This window comes from Nomascus leucogenys, chromosome 2 (genome assembly GCF_006542625.1).
Source record: "Nomascus leucogenys isolate Asia chromosome 2, Asia_NLE_v1, whole genome shotgun sequence".
NCBI lineage: Eukaryota > Metazoa > Chordata > Mammalia > Primates > Hylobatidae > Nomascus > Nomascus leucogenys.
Genome location: NC_044382.1, coordinates 74,720,043 through 74,742,953, shown reverse-complemented (window position 1 = coordinate 74,742,953; position 22,911 = coordinate 74,720,043). Strand labels below are relative to the sequence as shown.

The 22,911-nt window shown below is 47.0% G+C and overlaps 1 protein-coding gene across 1 annotated transcript in view; it reads left to right on the top strand.

The window, feature by feature from the left end:
* Positions 1 to 22,188, top strand: part of ITGAM (integrin subunit alpha M) — a 77,663-nt gene extending 55,475 nt beyond the window's left edge. The window contains exons 15-30 of the mRNA XM_030797781.1: positions 10,647 to 10,777; positions 10,870 to 11,033; positions 13,701 to 13,855; positions 13,953 to 14,084; positions 14,260 to 14,333; positions 14,561 to 14,702; positions 14,798 to 14,920; positions 16,150 to 16,229; positions 17,427 to 17,510; positions 18,555 to 18,630; positions 19,108 to 19,215; positions 19,395 to 19,478; positions 19,622 to 19,735; positions 19,818 to 19,919; positions 20,441 to 20,551; positions 20,906 to 22,188. Coding sequence (XP_030653641.1) covers positions 10,647 to 10,777; positions 10,870 to 11,033; positions 13,701 to 13,855; positions 13,953 to 14,084; positions 14,260 to 14,333; positions 14,561 to 14,702; positions 14,798 to 14,920; positions 16,150 to 16,229; positions 17,427 to 17,510; positions 18,555 to 18,630; positions 19,108 to 19,215; positions 19,395 to 19,478; positions 19,622 to 19,735; positions 19,818 to 19,919; positions 20,441 to 20,551; positions 20,906 to 20,977 — 1,752 coding nt within the window. The 3' untranslated portion in view covers positions 20,978 to 22,188. The remainder of the gene's footprint in view (positions 1 to 10,646; positions 10,778 to 10,869; positions 11,034 to 13,700; positions 13,856 to 13,952; positions 14,085 to 14,259; positions 14,334 to 14,560; positions 14,703 to 14,797; positions 14,921 to 16,149; positions 16,230 to 17,426; positions 17,511 to 18,554; positions 18,631 to 19,107; positions 19,216 to 19,394; positions 19,479 to 19,621; positions 19,736 to 19,817; positions 19,920 to 20,440; positions 20,552 to 20,905) is intronic.
* Positions 22,189 to 22,911: the final 723 nt, after the last annotated feature.

Below are 22,911 nucleotides of genomic sequence, written 5' to 3'. Positions count from 1 at the left end.
TACATGTGCAGAACTTGCAGGTTTGTTATCTAGGTATACAAGTGCCGTGGTGGTTTGCTGCACCCATCAACCTGTCGTCTAGGTTTTAAGCCCCACATGTATTAGGTATTTGTCCTAATGCTCTCCCTCCCCCTTGATCCCCACCCCTCAAAAGGCTCCAGTGATGTTCCCTTCCCTGTGTCCATGTGTTCTCATTGTTCAACTCCCATTTATGAGTGAGAGTATGTGGTGTTTGGTTTTCTGTTCCTCTGTTAGTTTGCTGAGAATGATGGTTTCCAGTTTCATCTATGTCCCTGCAAAGGACATGAACTCATTCTCTTTTATGGCTGCATAGTATTCCATGGTGTATATGTGCCACATTTTCTTTATACAGTCTATCGTTGATGGGCATTTGGGTTGATTCCAAGTCTTTGCTATTGTAAATAGTGCTTCAATAAACATACATGTGCATGTGTCTTTATAGTAGAATGATTTATAATCCTTTGGGTATATACCCAGTAATGGGATTGCTGGGTCAAATGGTATTTCTGGTTTTAGATCCTTGAGGAATCACCACACTGTCTTCTACAATGGTTGAACTGATTTACACTCCCACTAACAGTGTAAAAGCATTCCTATTTCTCCACATCCTCTCCAGCATCTGTTGTTTCCTGACTTTTTAATGATCATCATTTTAACTGGCGTGAGATGGTATCTCATTGTGGTTTTGATTTGCATTTCTCTAATGACCAGTGATGATGAGTTTTTTTTCATATGTTTATTGGCCGCATAAATGTCTTCTTTTGAGAAGTGTCTGTTCATATCCTTTGTCCATTTTTTGATGGGGTTGTTTTTTTTTTTTATTGTAAATTTGTTTATGTTCCTTGTAGATTCTGGATATTAGACCTTTGTCAGATGGATATATTGCAAAAATGTTCTCTCATTCTGTAGGTTGCCTGTTCACTCTGATGATAGTTTCTTTTGCTGTGCAGAAGCTCTTTAGTTTAATTAGATCCCATTTGTCAATTTTGGCTTTTGTTGCAGTTGCTTTTGGTGTTTTAGTAAGAAAGATTTTGCCCATGCCTATGCCCTGAATGGTATTCCCTAGGTTTTATTCTAGGGTTTTTATGGTTGTAGATTTTACATTTAAGTCTTTAATCCATCTTGAGTTAATTTTTGTATAAGGTGTAAAGAAGGAATCTAGTTTCAGTTTTTTTGCATATGGCTAGCCAGTTTCCCCAGAACCATTTATTAAATAGGGAATCCTTTCCCCATTTCTTGTTTTTGTCAGGTTTGTTGAAGATCAGATGGTTGTAGATGTGTGGTGTTATTTCTGAGGCCTCTGTTTTGTTTCATTGGTCTATATATCTGTTTTGGTATCAGTACCATGCTGTTTTGCTTACTGTAGCCTTGTAGTATAGTTTGAAGTCAGGTAGTGTGATGTCTCCAGCTTTGTTCTTTTGCTTAGGATTGTCTTGGCTATATGGGCTCTTTTTTGGCTGCATATGAAATTTAAAGTAGTTTTCACAAGATCAACTACAGCCAACTTTTGCAGCAAATGGTTAGGCTGGTCCTCCTGTGGTAGTAGGGGGCAGTTTTTTTTTTTTTTTTTTTTTTGAGATGGAGTCTCAGTCTGTCACCCAGGCTGGAGTGCAGTCGCATGAACTCGGCTCACTGCAACCTCTGCCTCTGGGTTCAGGTGATTCTCCTGCCTCAGCCTCCTGAGTAGCTGGGATTACAGGTGCCCACCACCACACCCAGCTAATTTTTGTATTTTTAGTAGAAATGGCATTTCACCATGTTGGCCAGGCTGGTCTCAAACTCCTGATCTCAAGTGATTCACCTGGCTCAGCCTCCCAAAGTGCTGGGATTACAGGTGTGAGTCACCAAACCCGGCCCTCTTTGCCCATTTTTAAATTGGGTTATTTATTCTCTTGTTATTGAGTTCTTTATGTGTTATGGATATTAACCATTTATCAGTTGTGTGGTTTGCAAATATTTTCTCCCAGTCTGTAGGCTGTCTCTTCACTCTGTTAATTATTCCTTTATTGTGCAGAAGCTTTTTAGTTTGATGCAATTCCATTTGTCTGTTTTTGTTTTTGTTGCCTGTGCTTTCAGGACCATATAAAAAAATCATTGCCCAGACCAATATCACGAAGCTTTCCCTCTATGTTTCCTTCTAATAGTTTATAGTGTTAGATCTTACATTTAAGCCTTTAACTCACTTTTTAATTTTTAAATTTTATTTTATTTTAGATGGAGTTTCGCTCTATTGCCCAGGCTGGAGTGCAGTGGCACGATCTCAGCTCACTGCAACCTCCGCCTCCTGGGTCCAAGAGATTCTCCTGCCTCAGTCTCCCAAGTAGCTGGGATTACAGGCCTCTGCCACTATGCCTCGCTAATTTTTTGTCTATTTAATAGAGACAGGGTTTCACCATGTTGGCCAGGCTGGTCTTGAACTCCTGATCTAAGGTAATCCACCTGCCTCAGTCTCCTAAAGTGCCGAGATTACAGGCGTGAGCCACTGCACCTGGCCCAACACTTTTGATTTTTGTATTTGGTTTGAGATAAAAGCTCAGTTTCATTCTTCTGCCTGTGGATATCCAGTGTTTTTAATGCCATTTGTTAAAAAGACTGTCCTTTCCCCATTGTATGCCCTTGGCACCTTTGTTGAAAATTAGTTGATTGTTGGCTGGGCGCGGTGGCTCACGCCTGTAATCCCAGCACTTTGGAAGGCTGAGGTGGGCAGATCACGAGGTCAGGAAATCAAGACCATACTGGCTAACATGGTGAGACCCCGTCTCTACTAAAAATACAAAAAAAATTAGCCAGGCATGGTGGCAGGCACCTGTAGTCGCAGCTACTTGGGATGCTGAGGCAGAAGAATGGGTGAACCTGGGAGGAAGAGGTTGCAGTGAGCCTAGATTGTGCCACTGCACTCCAGCCTGGGTGACAGAGCAAGACTCCGTCTCGAAAAAAAAAAAAAAGAAAAGAAAATTAGTTGATTGTAAATGCATGGGTTCATTTCTGAGCTCTGTATTCTGTTACATTGGTCAATGTCTCTGTTTTTATGCCAGTGTCATGCTGTTTTGCTGACTATACCTTTGTAGTGTATTTTGACGTCAGATAGTGTGATACCTCTATGTTTGTTGTTTATGCTCAAGACTGTCTTGGATATTTGAGGTCTTTTGTGACTTCATATTAATTTTAGTATTGTTTTTTCTATTTCTGTAAGAAATGCCATTGGGATTTTGGTAGGAATTACATTGACTCTATAGATCACTTTGAGTAGTATAGACCTTTAAAAAATATTCTTTCAATCCATAATATGGGATATCTTTCCATTGATTTTTGTCTTAACTTTCTTTCATTAATGTTTTATAGTTTTAGTGTGCATATTTTTCACCTTCTTGGTTAAATTAACTTGTAAGCATTTTATTTTTTGATGCCATTGTAAATGGGCTTAATTTCTTTTTCAGATAGTTTGTTGTTAGTGTATAGAAACACAAATAATTTTTGTATGTTCATTTTGTATTCCACAACTTTACTAAATTTGTTTATTAAATTTGATAACTTTTTTGTAGAGTATTTATAACAAGTTTCTCATATATAAGATCATGTCAATTGCAAACAGGGACAATTTTTTTTCTTTATTTCTAACTTGGATGCATTTCTTATCTTTTTCTTGCCCAATTGCTCTGGCTAGGACTTTCAGTACTGTGTTGAATAGAGGTGGTGAGTGTGGGTATCCTTGCCTTGTTCCTAATTTTAGTGGTAAAATCAATTTTTCACCACTCGGTATGATGTTAACTAGATGCTTTTTTAATGTTCTTTATCATGTTGATGTAATTTCCCTGTATTTCTAGTTTGTTGAGGGTTTTTATTTTATTTATTTTTTTATTAATTTTTTTTGCACACAAAACAATAAACATTTTCTAAAAATACATACAAACAAAAAGATGCGTATCAAACATATTAGGAAGGTTGCACATGGGAAGACGGGGAATAGAAATGGGGAGTGGGAATTAAAGAAAATGAATGAGAGAGGGACTTTGTATGGATCAATGATAATAACTCAATCCTCTATTTGACAAAGAAGAAGGAGAAGGAAGAGGAAGAAAAAGAAAGTGGGATAAAGGATCAGAAAGGGAGGAAAATAAAAAAAATTAGAGTATGACTCCAGGGTAGACCTGTTTTGTTGTCGCTGGGTTGGTTGGTTGGTTTGTCTGTTGTATTTTTCATATGTTTTGCCATGTTGGCCAGGCTGGTCTCGAACTCCTAGCCTGAAGTGATCAACCCGCCTTGGCCTCCCAGAGCGCTGGGACTACAGGCGTGAGCCACCACGTCCAGCCCTCACATTGCTTCTGGCCTCTGTGGTAGACCTCCCAGACGGGCCGGTCAGGCAGAGGCGCTCCCCACATCCCAGACGGGGCAGCCGGGCAGAGGTGCTCCTCACTTCCCAGACGGGGCAGCTGGGCAGAGGCGCTCCTCACTTCCCAGACGATGGGTGGCCGGGCAGAGGCGCTCCTCACTTCCCAGACGATGGGTGGCTGGGCAGAGGTGCTCCTCACTTCCCAGACGGGGTGGCTGGGCAGAGGCGCTCCTCACTTCCCAGATGGGGCGGCCGGGCAGAGGCGCTCCTCACTTCCCAGACGATGGGTGGCCGGGCAGAGGCGCTCCTCATTTCCCAGACGGGGCTGCCGGGCAGAGGCGCTCCTCACTTCCCAGATTGGGTGGCCGGGCAGAGGCGCTCCTCACTTCCCAGACGGGGCGGCCGGGCAGAGGCGCTCCTCACTTCCCAGACGATGGGTGGCCGGGCAGAGGCGCTCCTCACTTCCCAGACGGGGCGGCCGGGCAGAGGCGCTCCTCACTTCCCAGATGGGGTGGCCGGGCAGAGGCGCTCCTCACTTCCCAGACGGGGCTGCTGGGCAGAGGCGCTCCTCACTTCCCAGATGGGGTGGCTGGGCAGAGGCACTCCTCACTTCCCAGATGGGGTGGCCGGGCAGAGGTGCTCCTCACTTCCCAGACGGGGCGGCCGGGCAGAGGCGCTCCTCACTTCCCAGACGATGGGTGGCCGGGCAGAGGCGCTCCTCACTTCCCAGACGGGGCGGCCGGGCAGAGGCGCTCCTCACTTCTTCCCAGACGGGGCGGCCGGGCAGATGCACTCCTCACTTCTTCCCAGACAGGGCGGCCAGGCAGAGGCGCTCTTCACTTCTTCCCAGACGGGGCACCCGGGCAGAGGCGCTCCTCACTTCTTCCCAGACGGGGCGGCCGGGCAGAGGCGCTCCTCATTTCCCAGATGATGGGTGGCCGGGCAGAGGTGCTCCTCACTTCCCAGACGATGGGTGGCCGGGCAGAGGCGCTCCTCACTTCCCAGACGATGGGTGGCCGGGCAGAGGCACTCCTCACTTCTTCCCAGACGATGGGTGGCCAGGCAGAGGCGCTCCTCACTTCTTCCCAGACAGGGCGGCTGGGCAGAGGCGCTCCCCACTTCCCAGACGATGGGTGGCCGGGCAGAGGCGCTCCTCACTTCCCAGACGATGGGTGGCCGGGCAGAGGTGCTTCTCACTTCCCAGACGATGGGTAGCCGGGCAGAGGCGCTTCTCACTTCCCAGATGGGGCGGCCGGGCAGAGACGCTCCCCACCTCCCAGACGGGGCGGTGGCCGGGCAGGGGCTGCAATCCCAGCACCCTGGGAGGCCAAGGCAGGCGGCTGGGAGGTGGAGGCTGCAGCGAGCCAAGACCACGCCACCGCACTCCAGCCCTGGCAACACCGAGCACCGAGTGAGCGAGACTCCGTCTGCAGTCCCAGCACCTCGGGAGGCTGAGGCGGGCAGAGCACTCGGGGTCAGGAGCTGCAGACCAGCCTGGCCAACATGGTGAAACCGCGCCTCCAGCCAAAGGAGAAAAAGCAGGCAGCGGTGGTGGCGCACGCCGGCAATCCCTGGCAGTCCGCAGGCCAGGGCAGAAGAATGAGGGGAGCGGAGGCAGAGGGTCTGCAGTGAGCCGACTAGATTCCAGCCTGGGCCACAGAGGGAAAAGGGAAGGAAGGAGGGAAGGAAGGAAGGAAGGAAGGAAGGAAGGAAGGAAGGAAGGGGAAGCTACCAAAGATCTTGTTGAGGGTTTTTAATCATGAGTGGCTATTCCTGTGGCCTGAATGTTTGTGTCCTCCCCAGATTCATATGTTGAAGTCTAATTCTTTGTGTAATGGTATTTGTAGATGGGCCCTTTGGAAGGTGTTTAGGTCATGAGCATGTGGCCTTCATTAATAGGATTAGTGCCCTTAGACAAAATGATGGTTGCCTATGAACCAGAAAGTAGGCTCTCACCAGATATTGAATCTGCTTGCCCCTTGGTTTTGGATGTCACAAGTCTTCAGAACTATGAGAAATAAATTTCTATTGCTTATAACCCATCCAGTCTATGTTGTTTGTTATACCAAATAAGCTAAGATAGATGTTTAATTTTATTAAATGCTTTCTTTTCTTATTGATATGATCATGTTATTTTTATTCCTTATTCTGTTAATGTGGTGCATCACATTTATTGATTTGCATATGTTGAGCCATCCTTGCATGCCAGGAATAAAGCCCACATGATCATGGTGTGTGATCCTTTTGTGCTATTGAATTCAGTTTGCTAGTATTTTATTTAGGATTTTGGATCTATGTTCAATAGGAAAATTGGCATGTAGTGATCTTTTCTTGTGGTGTGTTTGTTGGGATTTAGTGTCAGGATAGTGCTTGCCTCATACAATAAGTTTGGAAGTATTCCCTCCTCTTCAATTTTTTGGATGAGTTTGAGAAGAATTCATATTAATTCTTATTTAAATGTTTGGTTGGTAGAATTTGCCTGAGAAGCCATCAGGTCCTGGGCTTTTCTTTGTTAGGAGGTCTTTGATTACTGATTCAATTTCCTTACTCATTATAGATCTGTTTAAACTTTCTATTGCCTTATGATTCAGGCTTGGTAGGTTGTATATTTCTAGGAATTCATCCATTCCTTCAAGGTTATCAAGTTTGTTAACAAATAATTGTTCATAGTAGTCTCTTATGATCCTGTTTATTGCTATGGCATCAGTTGTATGTTCTTTCATTTATAATTTTACTTATCCATTGTTTCTGTTTTTTCTCCCTTTTTCCTTGATCTACCTAAAAGCTTGTCAGTTCTTTTTTTTTTTTTTTTTTTTGAGACAGAGTCTCACTCTGTTGCCCAGGCTGGAGTGCAGTGGCATGATCACAGCTCACTGCATTTGCCGCCTCCTGGGTTCAAGTGATTCTCCTGCCTCAGGTTCCTGAGTAGCTGGCATTACAAGCATGTGCCACCACACCTGGTTGATTTTCTTTTTTTTTTTTTTTTTTTTTGAGACGGAGTCTCGCTCTGTCGCCCAGGCTGGAGTGCAGTGGCGTGATCTCGGCTCACTGCAAGCTCCGCCTGCCGGGTTCACGCCATTCTCCTGCCTCAGCCTCCCGAGTAGCTGGGACTACAGGCGCCTGCCACCACGCCCGGCTGATTTTTTGTATTTTTAGTAGAGACGGGGTTTCACCATGTTAGCCAGGATGGTCTCGATCTCCTGACCTCGTGATCCGCCCGCCTTAGCCTCCCAAAGTGCTGGGATTACAGGCGTGAGCCACCGCGCCCGGCCTGATTTTCTTATTTTTAGTAGAGACAGGGTTTCACCACGTTGGCCAGGCTGGTTTTGAACTCCTCATCTCAGGTGATCCACTTGCCTTGACATCCCAAAGTGCTGGGATTGCAGGCGTGAGCCACCGCACCTGGCCAAAGCTTGTCAATTCTATCTTTTTGAAAAATCAACTTAATTTCACTGATTTTTTTTCTATTCTCTATTTGATTTATTTTTCTGTAATCTTTATTATTTTCTTCCTTCTACTAATTTAGGTTTAGTTTGTTCTTTTATTTCTCATTTCTTGAGGTGTAAAGTTAGGTTTTGTAATTGAAATTTTTCTTTTTGTTTTAAAATTAGGTGTTTATCACTCTGAACTTCCCTTTAGTACTGCTTTTGCTGCCTCCCATTAAGTTTGGTATATTGCGTTTTTGTTTTCATTTATCTCATGTTATTTTCTAATTTCTTTTTTTATCCATTAGTTGTTCAAGGGTGTATTGTTTAATTTTTACATATGTATGTTTTTTCCAGTTTTTCTTCTGGTATTGATTTTTAGTTTCATTCCATTGTGGCTGGAAAAGATTCTTGATATAATTTAAATCGTTTTAAATTTGTTGACTTGTTTTGTGACCTAACATGTGATCTGTCCTGGGGAATGGTCCATGTGCACTTGAGAAGAATTTATAATCTGCAGTAGTTGGCTCGTGTATTTTGTATATGTCTGTTAAGTCCATTTGGTCCATTCTCTCTTGTTTTTTTTGTCTAGTTGTTCTATTTGCTATTGAAAGTAGGATTTTGAAGTTTCTTACTATTGAATTGCTGTTTATTTCTCCCTTCAGTTCTGTCATTATTAGCTTTATATATTTAGATGTCTGATGGGTGTGTATATAATTAATTGTTGTAACTCCTGGTGAAATGGCCATTTCATCATTATATAATATCCTATTTGTTTTTTTGACTTAAGTCTTATTTTGTCTGATATTAGCATGTCATCCTGCTCTCTTTTGGTTACCATTTTCATGGAATAGCATTTTCTACTCCTTTACTTTTAGCCTATGTGTCAGTAAATACAAAGTGGGTATCTTGTAGATAGCATATAATTGGATTTTGTATTTTTATTAATTCTACCACTCTGTTTTGAGAGTTTACTTCTGTTTACATTTAAAGTAATTATTGATAGAGAAGGATTTACTACTGCCATTTTGTTAATTGTTTTCTGTTAGTCATGTAGGCCTTTTTTTTTTTTTTTTTTTTTTTTTGAGACGGAGTCTCGCTCTGTCGCCCCCAGGCTGGAGTGCAGTGGCGCGATCTCGGCTCACTGCAAGCTCCGCCTCCCGGGTTCACGCCATTCTCCTGCCTCAGCCTCTCCGAGTAGCTGGGACTACAGGCGCCCGCCACCACGCCCAGCTAATTTTTTGTATTTTTTAGTAGAGACGGGGTTTCACCGTGGTCTCGATCTCCTGACCTCGTGATCCGCCCGCCTCGGCCTCCCAAAGTGCTGGGATTACAAGCGTGAGCCACCGCGCCCGGCCGTCATGTAGGTCTTTTGTCCCTCTTTTCTTCTCTTGCTGTCTTCCTTTTTGTTTTATTGTTGTTAATTTTTATATTAATATGCTTTCATTCTGTTCTCTTTTTGTACTTTTTTTTTTGAGATGGAGTCTCACTCTGTCGCCCAGGCTGGAGTTCAGTGGTGCGATCTCGGCTCATTGCAAGCTCCGCCTCTCGGGTTCAGGCCATTCTCCTGCCTCAGCCTTCCGAGTAGCTGGGACTACAGGTGCCCACCACCTCTGCCGGCTAATTTTTTTGTGTTTTTAGTAGAGATGGGGTTTCACCATGTTAGCCAGGATGGTCTCGATCTCCTGACCTCGTGATCCGCCCGCTTCGGCCTTCCAGAGTGCTGGGATTACAGGTTTGAGCCACTGCGTCTGGCCCTTTTTTTGTGTATATAACTTCTAAAGGTATTTTCTTTGTGGTTTCCACAAAACATCTCATAATTATCATGGTCTATTTTAAGCTGATAACAACTGAACTTAAATCACATGCACTCTTTACTTTTATTCCCCGCTACACGTTTTATGTTATTGATTCACAATTTACAGTTATTTATATTGTGTATCCAGTAACATAATTTTAGCTATAGTTATTTTTAATATCTTTCTCTTATAACTTTTATACCATAATTAAAAGTGTCCAATTCACTGGCATTAAGGACATGACAAAATCACTTTTAAAATTTCTTTAAAATTTATTATTTGGCTGTCATTTTTTTCAATATTACTCTTGCACATACTTTAAAGAGTCAAAATAGTTCCAAAAAGCTCACTGTAAAAAAACAACAATTTCCACATGCACTATGGTTTCGGCTTCATTTCCCTTGCTCTGAGGGAACCACTTTCAGCTCTTTCAATTCTCTATTTGTTCAAATTACATAATAATAATTTTGCTACTTTTTGATTTTTGTTTTACCACTGACTTCCCACCATGGAAGGTAGAGATTGATCTCTTTTTCAGTTTTCCTTTTGCCACATAGTAGCACTCTTTTACCCCTCCTTCACTCCTCATGTTTATGTGATCATTTTGGTTAGATCAACATTCAGTGTTTGCATTATTCTATGTAAATGAAATTCAGCTGAGCCAAATAATATACTTTTACTTTTCTCTGTACCCAGGGAAATGCAGGTAATTAATAGAAACTTGGGGTTGGGCGTGGTGGCTCACACCTATAATCCTAGCACCTGAGAGGCTGATAGGACAGAATTGCTTGAGCCCAGGAGTTCAAGACCAGCCTGGGCCACAAAGTGAGACCCCGTTTTTATTTTAAAAGTTTTTTTAAAAAAGATATTGTAGGTATCCTCTTGAGGTTGTGGTCTAAAGGTGAATAATTCCTTGATAAGTTCTAAGCTGTCCTAGTTCCTTGGTTAGTTGCAAGAGATGAGACTTGAGTAGAGCTTAGAGAACCTCTGTCTGGGCCATGCTGGATGACTGAGTTATACATCTCCTGTCTTTCCTACCCCCTTCTCTCTCCACCTCTTTTTTACCCTCAGCGGATAGCAGGCTCCAAGCTCTCTCCCAGGCTCCAGTATTTTGGTCAGTCACTGAGTGGGGGCCAGGACCTCACAATGGATGGACTGGTGGACCTGACTGTAGGAGCCCAAGGGCATGTGCTGCTGCTCAGGTGAGAATGCCTTTTGGAGTCAACCAGACATTCTCCCTTGAAGGAATGTTTCTTGTTTGAAGGTCTCTGATGGTTTTCTGGTGTCCCTGCAGGTCCCAGCCAGTACTGAGAGTCAAGGCAATCATGGAGTTCAATCCCAGGGAAGTGGCAAGGAATGTATTTGAGTGTAATGATCAGGTGGTGAAAGGCAAGGAAGCCGGGGAGGTCAGAGTCTGCCTCCATGTCCAGAAGAGCACACGGGATCGGCTAACAGAAGGTGAGGCTTGGTGGGTGAGTCTCAAGAGGTTAAACGACCGAGGACATGAATGGGTGCTGCAACCCACTCTGCCCAGCCTTCTGGCTGTCCTGAGCTGAGTTCTCACAGGCTCTGACAACCTTCTCCAAGCCTTACCTGAGTGAGCAGGCTATTGCCCTGCTGGGTAGGGAAGTCCAGTGGACCTCCCTAAAGAGGTGAGCATGTGGCACTTCCTTACTCCCTCAGTTCTCCAGAGAACTGAAGGCCCCATGCCTATGAATGAACCATGTTTTTGTTTTTTAATTAATGGAGAGAAAACCTATTTGGGGAGATTGAATTGATGAAGCTAAACAGAGATTTACAAAGCCCTCACATATGCATTTTATCACCAGTGACTTCTTCCCTTGTTCCTATTCTCAAAGAGTAGAACTGGGTTTGGGGTGGGAGAATAGTAATGACAGTACTAAGAATAACTGTCTCTAGTAGTGACAGCACTAGGAATAACTGTCTGTAGTAATGACAGTACTAGAAAGAATTGTATCCTCTTTAAAGGTAAAATTATTAGCTGGGCATGATGGCATGTTCTTGTAGTCTCAGCTACTTGAGAGGCTGAGGTGGGAGGATCACTTGAGCCCAGGAGGTTGAGGCCAGCCTGGGCAACATAGCAAGACCCATCCCTAAAAAATGAGTACCTTTCTAGGAACAGTTTTCCTGTGCTGAGGAGATAGCATTCCAGATATGAGAGCAGCCAGCATGGCTAGAAATTAAGAGCAAAATGTTAGAGAGTAGGGAATTGAAGGAGAGGTACCCTCAAAGCTACATAGAAGTCCCCCTCTACTCTTTGGCTGACTCCTGAGACACTAATGCATAGGTCAGTACTCCAAGAAACCCAGTAGAAAACATCAACTGAAAAGCCAAAGAGCTGATCAGAGAATTCAGCAGCTCCTCAGTGCTGGGGAGACAGAGATTTGAGAGGCCTTGGTAAATACTTTGGTCTTTCCATTGAGACAACTGACTAGCAACCAAGAGAAACAATACACAATAGAAATAGACTCACAGGTGATTCAGAAATTAGAGTGATTGGATAAAAGGTAACTATAATATCTTCAAGAAAAAAGGGAAAGGATGAGAACTTCAGCAAAAACCTGGAATTCATAAAATAGAGTCAAATGGAAACTCTAGAACCAAAAATTGCAATGACTGAAATGAAGAATTCAGTAAATAGATTTATAGCAGATTAGAAGCAGAACAGAGAATTAGTGAACAAGAAGACAAGTCATTTGAAAGTATCTGGATAAATATGCGATAAAAAGAATGAAAAATACATAAAAACATCATAAGAGATGTGTGAGATATGGTGAAAGATCTAACAAACATGTAATTGGAATTACAGAAAGTGGTGGTGGGGCAGGAGAGAGAGAGAGAGAGAGAGAAAGAAAATAGGAAAGATGGAATAGGAAAGACAGAATAGGAAAGATGGAATAGGATGGAATAGGAAAGATGCAGTAGTTAAAGAATTTCCCCAAACTGGCCAGTCACGGTGGCTCATGCCTGTAATCCCAGCACTTTGGGAGGCCGAGGCAGGTGGGTCACCTGAGGTCAGGGTTTGAGACCAGCCTGGCCAACATGGTGAAACCCCATCTCTACTAAAAATACAAAATTGGCAGGTGTGGTGGTATGCATCTATAATCCCAGCTACTCAGGAGGCTGAAGCAGGAGAATTGCTTGAACCTGGGAGGCGGAGGTTGCAGTGAGCTGAGATCGCCCCGTTGCACTCCAGCCTGGGTGACAAGTGCAAAACTCATTTCAAAAAAAAAAAAAATTTCCCCAAACTGATGAAAGACATCAAGATTCTTTACAAAATCAAAGCAGGATAAATATGAAGGACATTATATCAATGTACGTTTTAATCAAACTGCTGAAGACCAAAGACAAAGAGAAAAAAATTAAAAGTAGTCAGAAAACTACAATAAATTTTTTAGTGAGTAACAGAATAGCTACCATTTGTTGAGCACTTACTGTATAAAAAACACTGTGCTAAATATTTGATAAGCACTATTTCATTTCCTTTTTACCATTGGGAGGGTATCATTATTATCATTATTATCCTCACTTTAAAAATAAAGAATGGAGGCCAGGCGCAGTGGCTCACGCCTTTTATCCCAGCGCTTTGGGGGGCTGAGGCAGGTGGATTAGTTCGAGACCAGCCTGGCCAACATGGTGAAACCCCATCTCTACTAAAAATACAAAAATTAGCAGGACGTGGTGGTATGTGCCTGTAATCCCACATACTCGGGAGGCTGAGGCAGGAGAAAGGCTTGAACCTGGGAGGCAGAGGTTGCAGCGAGCTGAGATTGCACCACTGCACTCCAGCCTGGGCAACAGAGCGAGATTCTGTCTCAAAAAAGAAAATAAAAAATAAAAAGAAAGGAAGGAAGAAGGGAAGGAAGGAAAGGAAGAAAAGGAAGGAAGGAAGGAAAGGAAGAAAAGGAAGGAAGGAAGGAAAGGAAAGGAAAAAAGGAAGGAAGGGAGCAAGGAAAGAAAGAAAGGAAAGAAGGGAGACTCAGAGAGGTCAGATAACATACCCCAAGTCGCATAGCTGAGAAGCAGAGGAGCTGGGCCTCGGACTCCCATCTGCCGAGCTCCGAGGCTCAGGCCCCTCACCGCTGTGCCACCCTGTCCCTTCAGGGCAGATCCAGAGTGTTGTGACTTATGACCTGGCTCTGGACTCCGGCCGCACACATTCCCGCGCTGTCTTCAATGAGACAAAGAACAATACACGCAGAGGGACACAGGTCTTGGGGCTGACCCAGACTTGTGAGACCCTGAAACTACAGTTGCCGGTAAGCAGGCTAGTGGCCAGACCACTGGGTCCTCCAAGCATGGAGTGGGCTTGGGGAGCTAAGGAAGGCAGATCCCCAAATCCCGGCTATCTCTTAGAATTGCGTCGAGGACCCAGTGAGACCCATTGTGCTGCACCTGAACTTCTCTCTGGTGGGAACGCCCTTGTCTGCTTTCGGGAACCTCCGGCCAGTGCTGGCTGAGGATGCTCAGCGACTCTTCACAGCCTTGGTGAGTCCGGAGTTGGGGTCCTGCGGGGGTGTGGAAGAGACCAGAGACCAAGGTGGTTGAAACTCATTTTATTTGATTGCATCTAATTTTACTTCAACATTTGATTTTATTGTTTAATTTCACAATACTTGGTTATTTCCTTTCCTTTCATTTGATCATATTTATTTTTTAAAAGTTTCCCTTTGAGAAGAATTGTGGCAAGGACAACATCTGCCAGGATGACCTCAGCATCACCTTCAGTTTCATGAGGTGAGTTTCCTTTCTTCCTCACCTCCTCCAGAGAAGAACCCGTACCATGACCCGCTCTGTTCTCCTCCTGGCCCCCAAGGGAGCCGGGTGTTCCTGGGCTATAAGGTCCGGTGTGGCTGCCCCTCTACTGTTGTCTCTCATCAAGTACCTGCGTCTCTGTTCTGCCGGAGCAGGCTTGCCACAGGGAAGCCCAGCGCCCCATCCCCCGGCCTGTCTTCTTCCCACAGCCTGGACTGCCTCGTGGTGGGTGGGCCCCGGGAGTTCAACGTGACAGTGACTGTGAGAAATGATGGTGAAGACTCCTACAGGACACAGGTCACCTTCTTCTTCCCACTTGGCCTGTCCTACCGGAAGGTGTCCAAGCTCCAGGTAGCCACATCCTTCTCAGGCTCTATCTGACCTTTGCTTCCCCATCCTCATGGCTGGAGGTGGATATCACCGCCTTTGCCTCCCCTGCCTTCCAGAGCCAGCACTCACAGCGATCCTGGCGCCTGGCCTGTGAGTCTGCCTCCTCCACCGAAGTGTCTGGGGCCTTGAAGAGCACCAACTGCAGCATAAACCACCCCATCTTCCCGGAAAACTCAGAGGTCAGAACTCCTGGCTCCTCCTCTCCTTTTCTCTTTGATGTCTTTGGGGATTCTTTTCTTCTTCTCTTCTTTAGTAGTGGTTCCTTTTTGTACAAAACAGCTTTATTGAGATATAATTCACATACCATCCAATTCACCTATTTAAAGCATACATTTCAAGCCCGGCACAGTGGCTCATGCTTGTAATCATAGCACTTTAGGAGGTCGAGGCAGGAGGATCGCTTGAGCCTGAGAGTTTGAAACCAGCCTGGGTGACATGGCAGACCCTGTCTCTACAAAAAATGTAAAAATTAGCTGGGTGTGGTGGTGCACACCTGTAGTCCCAGCTACTCGGGAGGCTAGGGTGGGAGGATCGTCTGAACCTGGGAGGTTGAGGCTGCAGCAAGCTATGATCACACCACTGCACTCTAGCCTGGGTGACAGAGTGGGACCCTGTCTCTAAAATAAATAAAATGAAATAAAATAAAATAAAGTATACAGTTCAGTGGCTTTGAGTGAATTCACAGGGTCTTGCATCCATCATCATGATCCATTTTGGAACATCTTCATTACCTCACAAAGAGCCTCTATTCCCACTGGCCCTCAGCCCCAATCCTCCCATATGCCCCAGCCCTACGCAACCACTAATCTACTTTGTGTCTATAGATTTGCCTATTCTGGACATTTCATATAAATGAAATAATCCCGTATGTGATCCTTTCGCTAGCATAATATTAAGCAAGGACTTAGCAAGGATCATTCATGTCATAGTACATGTCAGTACCTCATTACTTTAAAAAAAAGTTTTTAAATTTTTTATATATTTTTTTGAGATGGAGTCTCACTTCGTCGCCCAGGCTGAAGTGCAGTGGTGCAATCTTGGCTCACTGCAACCTCCGCCTCCCAGGTTTAAGCGATTCTTGTGCCTCACTCTCCCAAGCAGCTGGGGTTACATGCGCCTGCCACCACACCCAGCTAATTTTTGTATTTTTAGTAGATATGGGGTTTTGCCATGTTGGCCAGACTGGTCTCGAACTCCTGACCTCAGGTGATCCACCTGCCTCAGCTTCCCAAAGTGCTGGGATTACAGGTGTGAGCCACCGCACCCGGCTTTCATTGCTTTTTATTTGGTGAACAATATCCTGTTGTATGGATGGGCCATATTTCATGTCTCCGTTAATCAGATGACGGGCATTTGGGTTATTTCTTCTCTCCTATTTCTACATTGTCTCTCCTTTCTCCCACTCCAGGTCACCTTTAATATCACGTTTGATGTGGACTCTAAGGCTTCCCTTGGAAACAAACTGCTCCTCAAGGCCAAAGTGACCAGGTGCTCTCTGCTGCCAGGCTTCCGCAGGCAGTTGCCCGTCTGAGGCCCCAGCCCCTGGCCCATGGTGGGCCTTTGCCCTTTGCCCACTGGTTCTCCCTTCAACTCATTCGTTCACTCAGCAAACACTCACTGACCACCCACCATGTGCTGGGCCTTGTGCCGAGTGCTGGTGGGATGGTGGTGGATCAGACGATGGTGGTTCCTGCCCTCTCGGAGATGATAATTTGGTGGCAAAGACAGACAAGAAAACTAGCCATTAATCTTGCATCTCAAATCCAGTATGAGATGCAAGATTAGATGGGGGATGGCCAGTGTTCTTGGGAGTTTGGCGTTCAGAGAAGTTTCCTAAAGAAAATATATTTAGGAGCTGGGCGTGGTGGCTCGAGCCTGTGATCCCAGCACTTTGGGAGGCTGAGGCAAAACAATTGCTCTAACCCAGGAGTTCAAAATCAGCCTAGACAACATATCAATAACCTGTTTCTACAAAAAAAATACAAAAATTAGCCAGGCATGGTGGTGCATACCTGTAATCCCAGCTACTCAGGAGGCTGAGGCACGAGAATTGCTTGAGCCTGGAAGATTGAGGCTGCAGCGAGCTGAGATTGTGCCACTACACTCCAGCCTGGGCAACAGAGTGAGACCCAGTCTCAAAATAATAATAATAATAATAATAATAAAAAGGGAAAAAAAAGAAAGTATATTTAGACAGAGCAAAGGCACGAACTGAGGGTGGGCATGAAGACAGAAGGCAGGAAGCAGATACCAGGAATGGGAAGATCAGGGTGTGTTTAAGAGTGGCCTCAGCATGAAATGCAGGGTTGAAGGAGTTGGTGGTGGTTAGATACAGGCCATATCCCAAAATGACTGACGGGTGTTGTTTGGGATTTGCAGTTTCGCCTCTGGGAGTGACATAATCATATTTGCATGTTAGAGCGATCACTCTTCAGGAGGGCTGGCGATTGGGGTGGGAGCAGGTGTGAATTCAGGGGACCAGTTAGAAGAAGGTGGTTGCAGACATCCAGGTGGAGAGGGATGGGCCTGGGCTAGCTGGGGGCAGGGGTTGGAGAACAGTGGGGTTTCAGATGCAGAGATAACAGAACTTGGTGGCTGACTGGAGGCAGGGAGTGAGGGAGAGGGAGGAGGAAAGACTAACTGTCAGTTCTCAAGAGCCAGCTGGAGCTCTTTCTTTCCCTCCAGTGAGAACAACATGCCCAGAACCAACAAAACAGAATTCCAACTGGAGCTGCCAGTGAAATACGCCGTCTACATGGTGGTCACCAGGTGCTGGCTTCCAGGACTTTAGCGGAGCCTCCACTTCTGGGCTGGACATGGCTGATTGTGTATCTGTGTGCATGAGTCTGTGCATGTTTGTGTGTGTGTGTGAGTCTGAGGATCTATGTGCATGTATGTGTGCATGGGTGTGTATTTGAGCATGTGTGTGTGTGTGATCTATGTGCATACTTGTGTGCATGGATGTGTATTTGTGCATGTATGTGTCTGAGGATCTACATGCATGTGTGTATGTGTGCATGGGCATGTATTTGTGCATGTGAGTGTGATCTATGTGTGTGTGTGCATGGGTGTGTATTTGTGCACGTGTGAGTGTGAGGATCCTTGTGCATGGGTATTTGTGCATGTGTGTGTGAGGATCTATGTGCATGTGTGTGTGCATGGGTGTGTATTTATGCATGGGTGTGTGTGAGGATCTATGTGCATGTGTGTCTGCATGGGTGTGTGTGCATGTGTGTGTGAGGATCTATGTGCATGTGTGTGTGCATGGGTATGTGTGCACGTGTGTGTATGAGGATCTATGTGCATGTATGTGTGCATGGGTGTGTATTTGTGCATATGTCTGAGGGTCTATGTGCATGTGTGTGCACATGGGTGTGTATTTGTGCATGTGTGTGTGTCTGAGGATCTATGTGCATGTATGTGTGCATGGGTGTGTATTTGTGCGTGTGTGTGTGAGGGTCTATATGCATGTATGTGTGCATGAGTGTGTGTGCATGTGTGTGTGTCTGAGGATCTATGTGCATGTATGTGTGCATGGGTGTGTATTTGTGTGTGTGTGTGTCTGAGGGTCTATGTGCATGTGTGTATGTGCTCATGGGCGTGCATTTGTGCACGTGTGTGAGTGGCCCAAATGAGCACGCACTGTGTGTCAAGCACACATTGCTTCCCCTGCACCCCCCCCCCATCTCCACCCCCCAGGCCTTCATACCCATTACCCATGTGCCTGTTCGCTCCTTACACACTTAGCCTGAGACACCCTCCCAGGGCACCCCTCATGTTTTGTCACCTCCTGTCCCTTTTTTCTCCCTTCAGCCATGAGGTCTCCACTAAATATCTCAGCTTCACGGCCTCAGAGAATACCAGTCAGGTCATGCAGCATCAGTATCAGGTGGGGAGCTGGGACGTCTGGGTCCTGAGAAGGAGGCTGGGGAGGAAAATGCAGAAACAGGGATGGGAAATGTGCGCAAGGCGCCTGTGGTGTGCCAGGCTTGGTTCCACGCTGCTATCACTCAGTATGCACACATACACGCACGTATGTATGTGACATGCACGCATGTAATTATCTTGTGTTACCTTCTTAACGACTCTGTGGGGCACTGTCATGATCCCCAGTTTACAGCTGAAGAAACTGAGGTTCAGAGAGGTTAACAGAACATGCCGGAGGTCTCCCACCGAGTGAGTGGGGAGCTAGGACTGGAGACCAGGCCGTATGGCACTGGAATGCGTATTAGGTGTACACTCCAGTCTCTCAAACAGGAAGGGGCAGGACGCCCGGCCCGGGCCTGCCCCGTGGGGAGGGGAGGCTGATTCTCCAGGCTGGTGGGGGAGGAAGGCCAGAGCCCTGACCCCGCCCTCCCCGGTGCAGGTCAGCAACCTGGGGCAGAGGAGCCTCCCCATCAGCCTGGTGTTCTTGGTGCCCGTCCGGCTGAACCAGGCGATCATATGGGACCGTCCCCAGGTCACCTTCCCTGAGGTGAGTGGAGCTCGGCCCTGTGACTCCCGCACGGCCCTGCGCCTTCCTCTCACCTCTGTTAATGCTGGTGGGTTTTGGAGCCGCTCCGCCCCTCTCCTGGACCCAGGCCATCTCACCTCCTGAGAGACGGGCCCTGGTGCCTTCATCTCTGCCCCTTCTCAGTGCGTCTCTTTCCTCAGAACCTCTCGAGTACGTGCCACACCAAGGAGCGCTTGCCCCTTCACTCCGACTTTCTGGCTGAGCTTCGGAAGGCCCCCCTGGTGGTGAGAAGCTAAGTCAGCCCCAGGGCCACACAGAGACCCAGCGCGCTTCCCTGCTGGAACCTGTATGGTCTCTGAGCAAACGGGGAGGGGGGTTCTCTGCCTTCGGCTTCCTTACCCGTCCCCTCCCCTCCTGCGTTCCCCAGAACTGCGCCATCGCTGTCTGTCATAGAATCCAGTGTGACTTCCCGTTCTTTGGCATCCAGGAAGAATTCAATGCTACCCTCAAAGGCAACCTCTCGTTTGACTGGTACATCAAGGTGTGTGGGGTCCTGAGGCTTCGCCGGGCACAGGAGTGGTGCTCAGGGCCCAGGTGCAGTGCCCACACGCTCTCTTCCACAGACCTCGCATAACCACCTCCTGGTCGTGAGCACAGCTGAGATCTTGTTTAACGATTCCACGTTCACCCTGCTGCCGGGACAGGGGGCGTTTGTGAGGGCCCAGGTACCTGTCTTGGGCGCTGAGGAACTATTGCAGGGAGAGGGGCTGGGCTTGTGGAGATTTCTGGGGGAGGAGAGAGAGACACAAAGAGAGAGGGAGAGAGAGACAGAGAGATAGAGAGACGTAAGGAGAGAGACAGACAGAGACAGAGAGATAGAGACAGAGGGAGAAACAGATACAGAGACAGACACAAAGGAGAGAGAGACAGAGAGAGAGATAGAGATAGAAACAGAGACAGTGAGAGATAGAGAGAGACAGAGAGATAAAGAGATACAGAGCGCGACAGAAACAGAGACAGTGAGAGATGGAGATAGAGAGAGAGAGGCAGAAAGAGATGGAGATAGAGGACAGAGAAACGGAGGAGGGAGAGGAGGGAGAAGAGGTGGGGGAGGAGGACTGAGGGCTGGGGTTCTGGGGCACATGAGGAGGGGTTCCCCACTTGATTCAGGGGTGCACACGGTGTGAATGGGGAACCCCCAGAAATCCGGAGTGGTCTCCCCTGACGCCCTTCCTTTCTCCCCCAGACGGAGACCAAAGTGGAGCCGTTCGAGGTCCCCAACCCCCTGCCGCTCATCGTGGGCAGCTCTGTCGGGGGGCTGATGCTCCTGGCTCTCATCACCGCCGCGCTGTACAAGGTGCTCCCCGCCGCTCCCCCACCCCCTCCCTTCCTCCTCTCGGGCCTCGCGCTGCAGCTCCGTGCCTCGGTTTCCCCGGCAGCTGTGTGACTGGGGCGAGTCCGGAAGCCTCTCTGCGCCTCAGTCTCTTAGGGAGGGTGGCCGGGTTCATGCGCGGGGCGCGCTGAGAACGAGTCGCCCTCCTTGTTGTAGTTTCTGTTTCTCTCCAGGCCCTGACGCGGATGTCACTCCCCTCCCGCCCCGCCCTCCTGGGTCCCTTCTGTCTCCGCCGGCCCTCCCGCCCTCTCCCCCTGGTCTGCGGAGCCGCCCGCTCCCTGGCTGCTGTCGCTCTCACTGCCCTCCTCTGCCCCGCAGCTTGGCTTCTTCAAGCGGCAGTACAAGGACATGATGAGTGAAGGGGGTCCCCCGGGGGCCGAACCCCAGTAGCGGCTCCTTCCCGACCGAGCTGCCTCTCCGTGGCCAGCAGGACTCTGCCCAGACCACACGCAGCCCCCAGGCTGCTGGACACGCCGGACAGCGAAGTCTCCCCCAGAAAGGAGGGGCTTGGGCTTCCATATGTGTGTGTGCAAGGGTGTATGTGCATGTGTGTGAGTGTGTGCAAGTGTCTGTGTGCAAATGTGTGCGTGTGCGTGCATGTGCACTCGCGCGTCCATGGTGTGTGTGCAAGTATGTGAGTGTGTCCAAGTGTGTGTGCGTGTGTCCATGTGTGTGCAAGTGTGTGTAAGTGTGTGCATGTGCGCGAGTTTGTGCATGTGTGTGAGTGCATGTGTGTGCTCAGGGGCGTATGGCTCACGTGTCTGACTCAGATGTCTCTGGCGTGTGGGTAGGTGCCGGCAGCGCAGCCTCTCCGGCAGAAGGGAACTGCCTGGGCTCCCTTGTGCGTGGGTGAAGCCGCTGCTGGGTTTTCCTCCGGGAGAGGGGACGGTCAATCCTGTGGGCGAACACAGAGGGAAACGCAGCAGCTCCTCTCCACTGAAGGGAGTGGTACTTCCCGTTGCCTGCGAGCCTGCGGCCTGCTGGAGCCTGCACAGCTTGGATGGAGACTCCGTGAGAAGCTGTGGGTGGAACCAGGAGCCTCCTCCACACCAGTGCTGATGCCCAATAAAGATGCCCACTGAGGAATGATGAATCTTCCTTTATGGATTCATTTATTATTTCAATGTGACTTTAATTTTTTGGATGGATAAGTCTGTCTGTGGTACAAAAATCACAAGGCATTCAAGAGTGTACAGTGAAAAGTCTCCCTTTCCAGATATTCAAGTCACCTCCTTAAAGGTAGTCAAGATTGTGTTTTGAGGTTTCCTTCAGACAGATTTCACGTGATGTGCAAATGTATGCACGTGTGCACACACACACACCACACATACACACACACAAGCTTTTTTACACAAATGGTAGCATACTTTATATTGGTCTGTATCTTGCTTTTTTTCACTATTTCTCAGACATTGGTTCATATTAAGACATAAATTACTTTTTCATGCTTTTATACCACTGCATAGTATTCCATTGTGTGAGTGTACCATAATGTATTTAACCAGTCTTCTTTTGAAATATTATTTTCAATCTCTTGTTATTGCATCAATGCTGAGTTAATAAATCAAATATATGTCATTTTTGCATATATGTAAGGATAATTTATGGGATGTGTTCCTGGAAGTTTGGGTTCCCCCAGAAGCAAACCCAAGAATTTGGGTGAAACAAGCATATTTAAGAGGTGGCAGGCCAGGTATGGTGGCTCACACCTGAAATCCCAGCATTTTGGGAGGTGAAGGTGTGAAGATTGCTTGAGCTCAGGAGTTCGAGACTAGCCTGGGCAACATATTGAGAACCTGTCTCCACGAAAAATTAAAAAAATTTAGCCAGGCCTGGTGTTACGTGCCTGTAGTCACAACTACTCCGGAGGCTGAGGCAGGAGGATTACTTGAGCCCAGGAGGTCTAGACTGCAGTGAGCCATGATCGCACCACTGCACACCAGCCTGGGTGGCAGAGTGAGATCCTGTCTCAAAAATAAACAAAATAATAAAATAAAGGCCGGGCACGGTGGCTCATGCCTCTGTAATCCCAGAACTTTGGGAGGCCGAGGCAGGTGGATCACCTGATGTCAGGAGTTTGAGACCAGCCTGTCGAACTTGGTGAAACCCCGTCTCTACTAAAAATACAAAAAAATTAGCCATGCATGGTGGCAGGCACCTGTAATCTCAGCTACTTGGGAGGCCGAGGAAGGAGAATTGCTTTAACCTGAGAGGTAGAGGTTGCAGCGAGATATGATTGCATCACTGCACTCCAGCCTGGGTGACAGAGCAGGACTCTATCTTAAAAAAAATTAAAAATAAAATAAAGAGATGGCTCCAGGAAA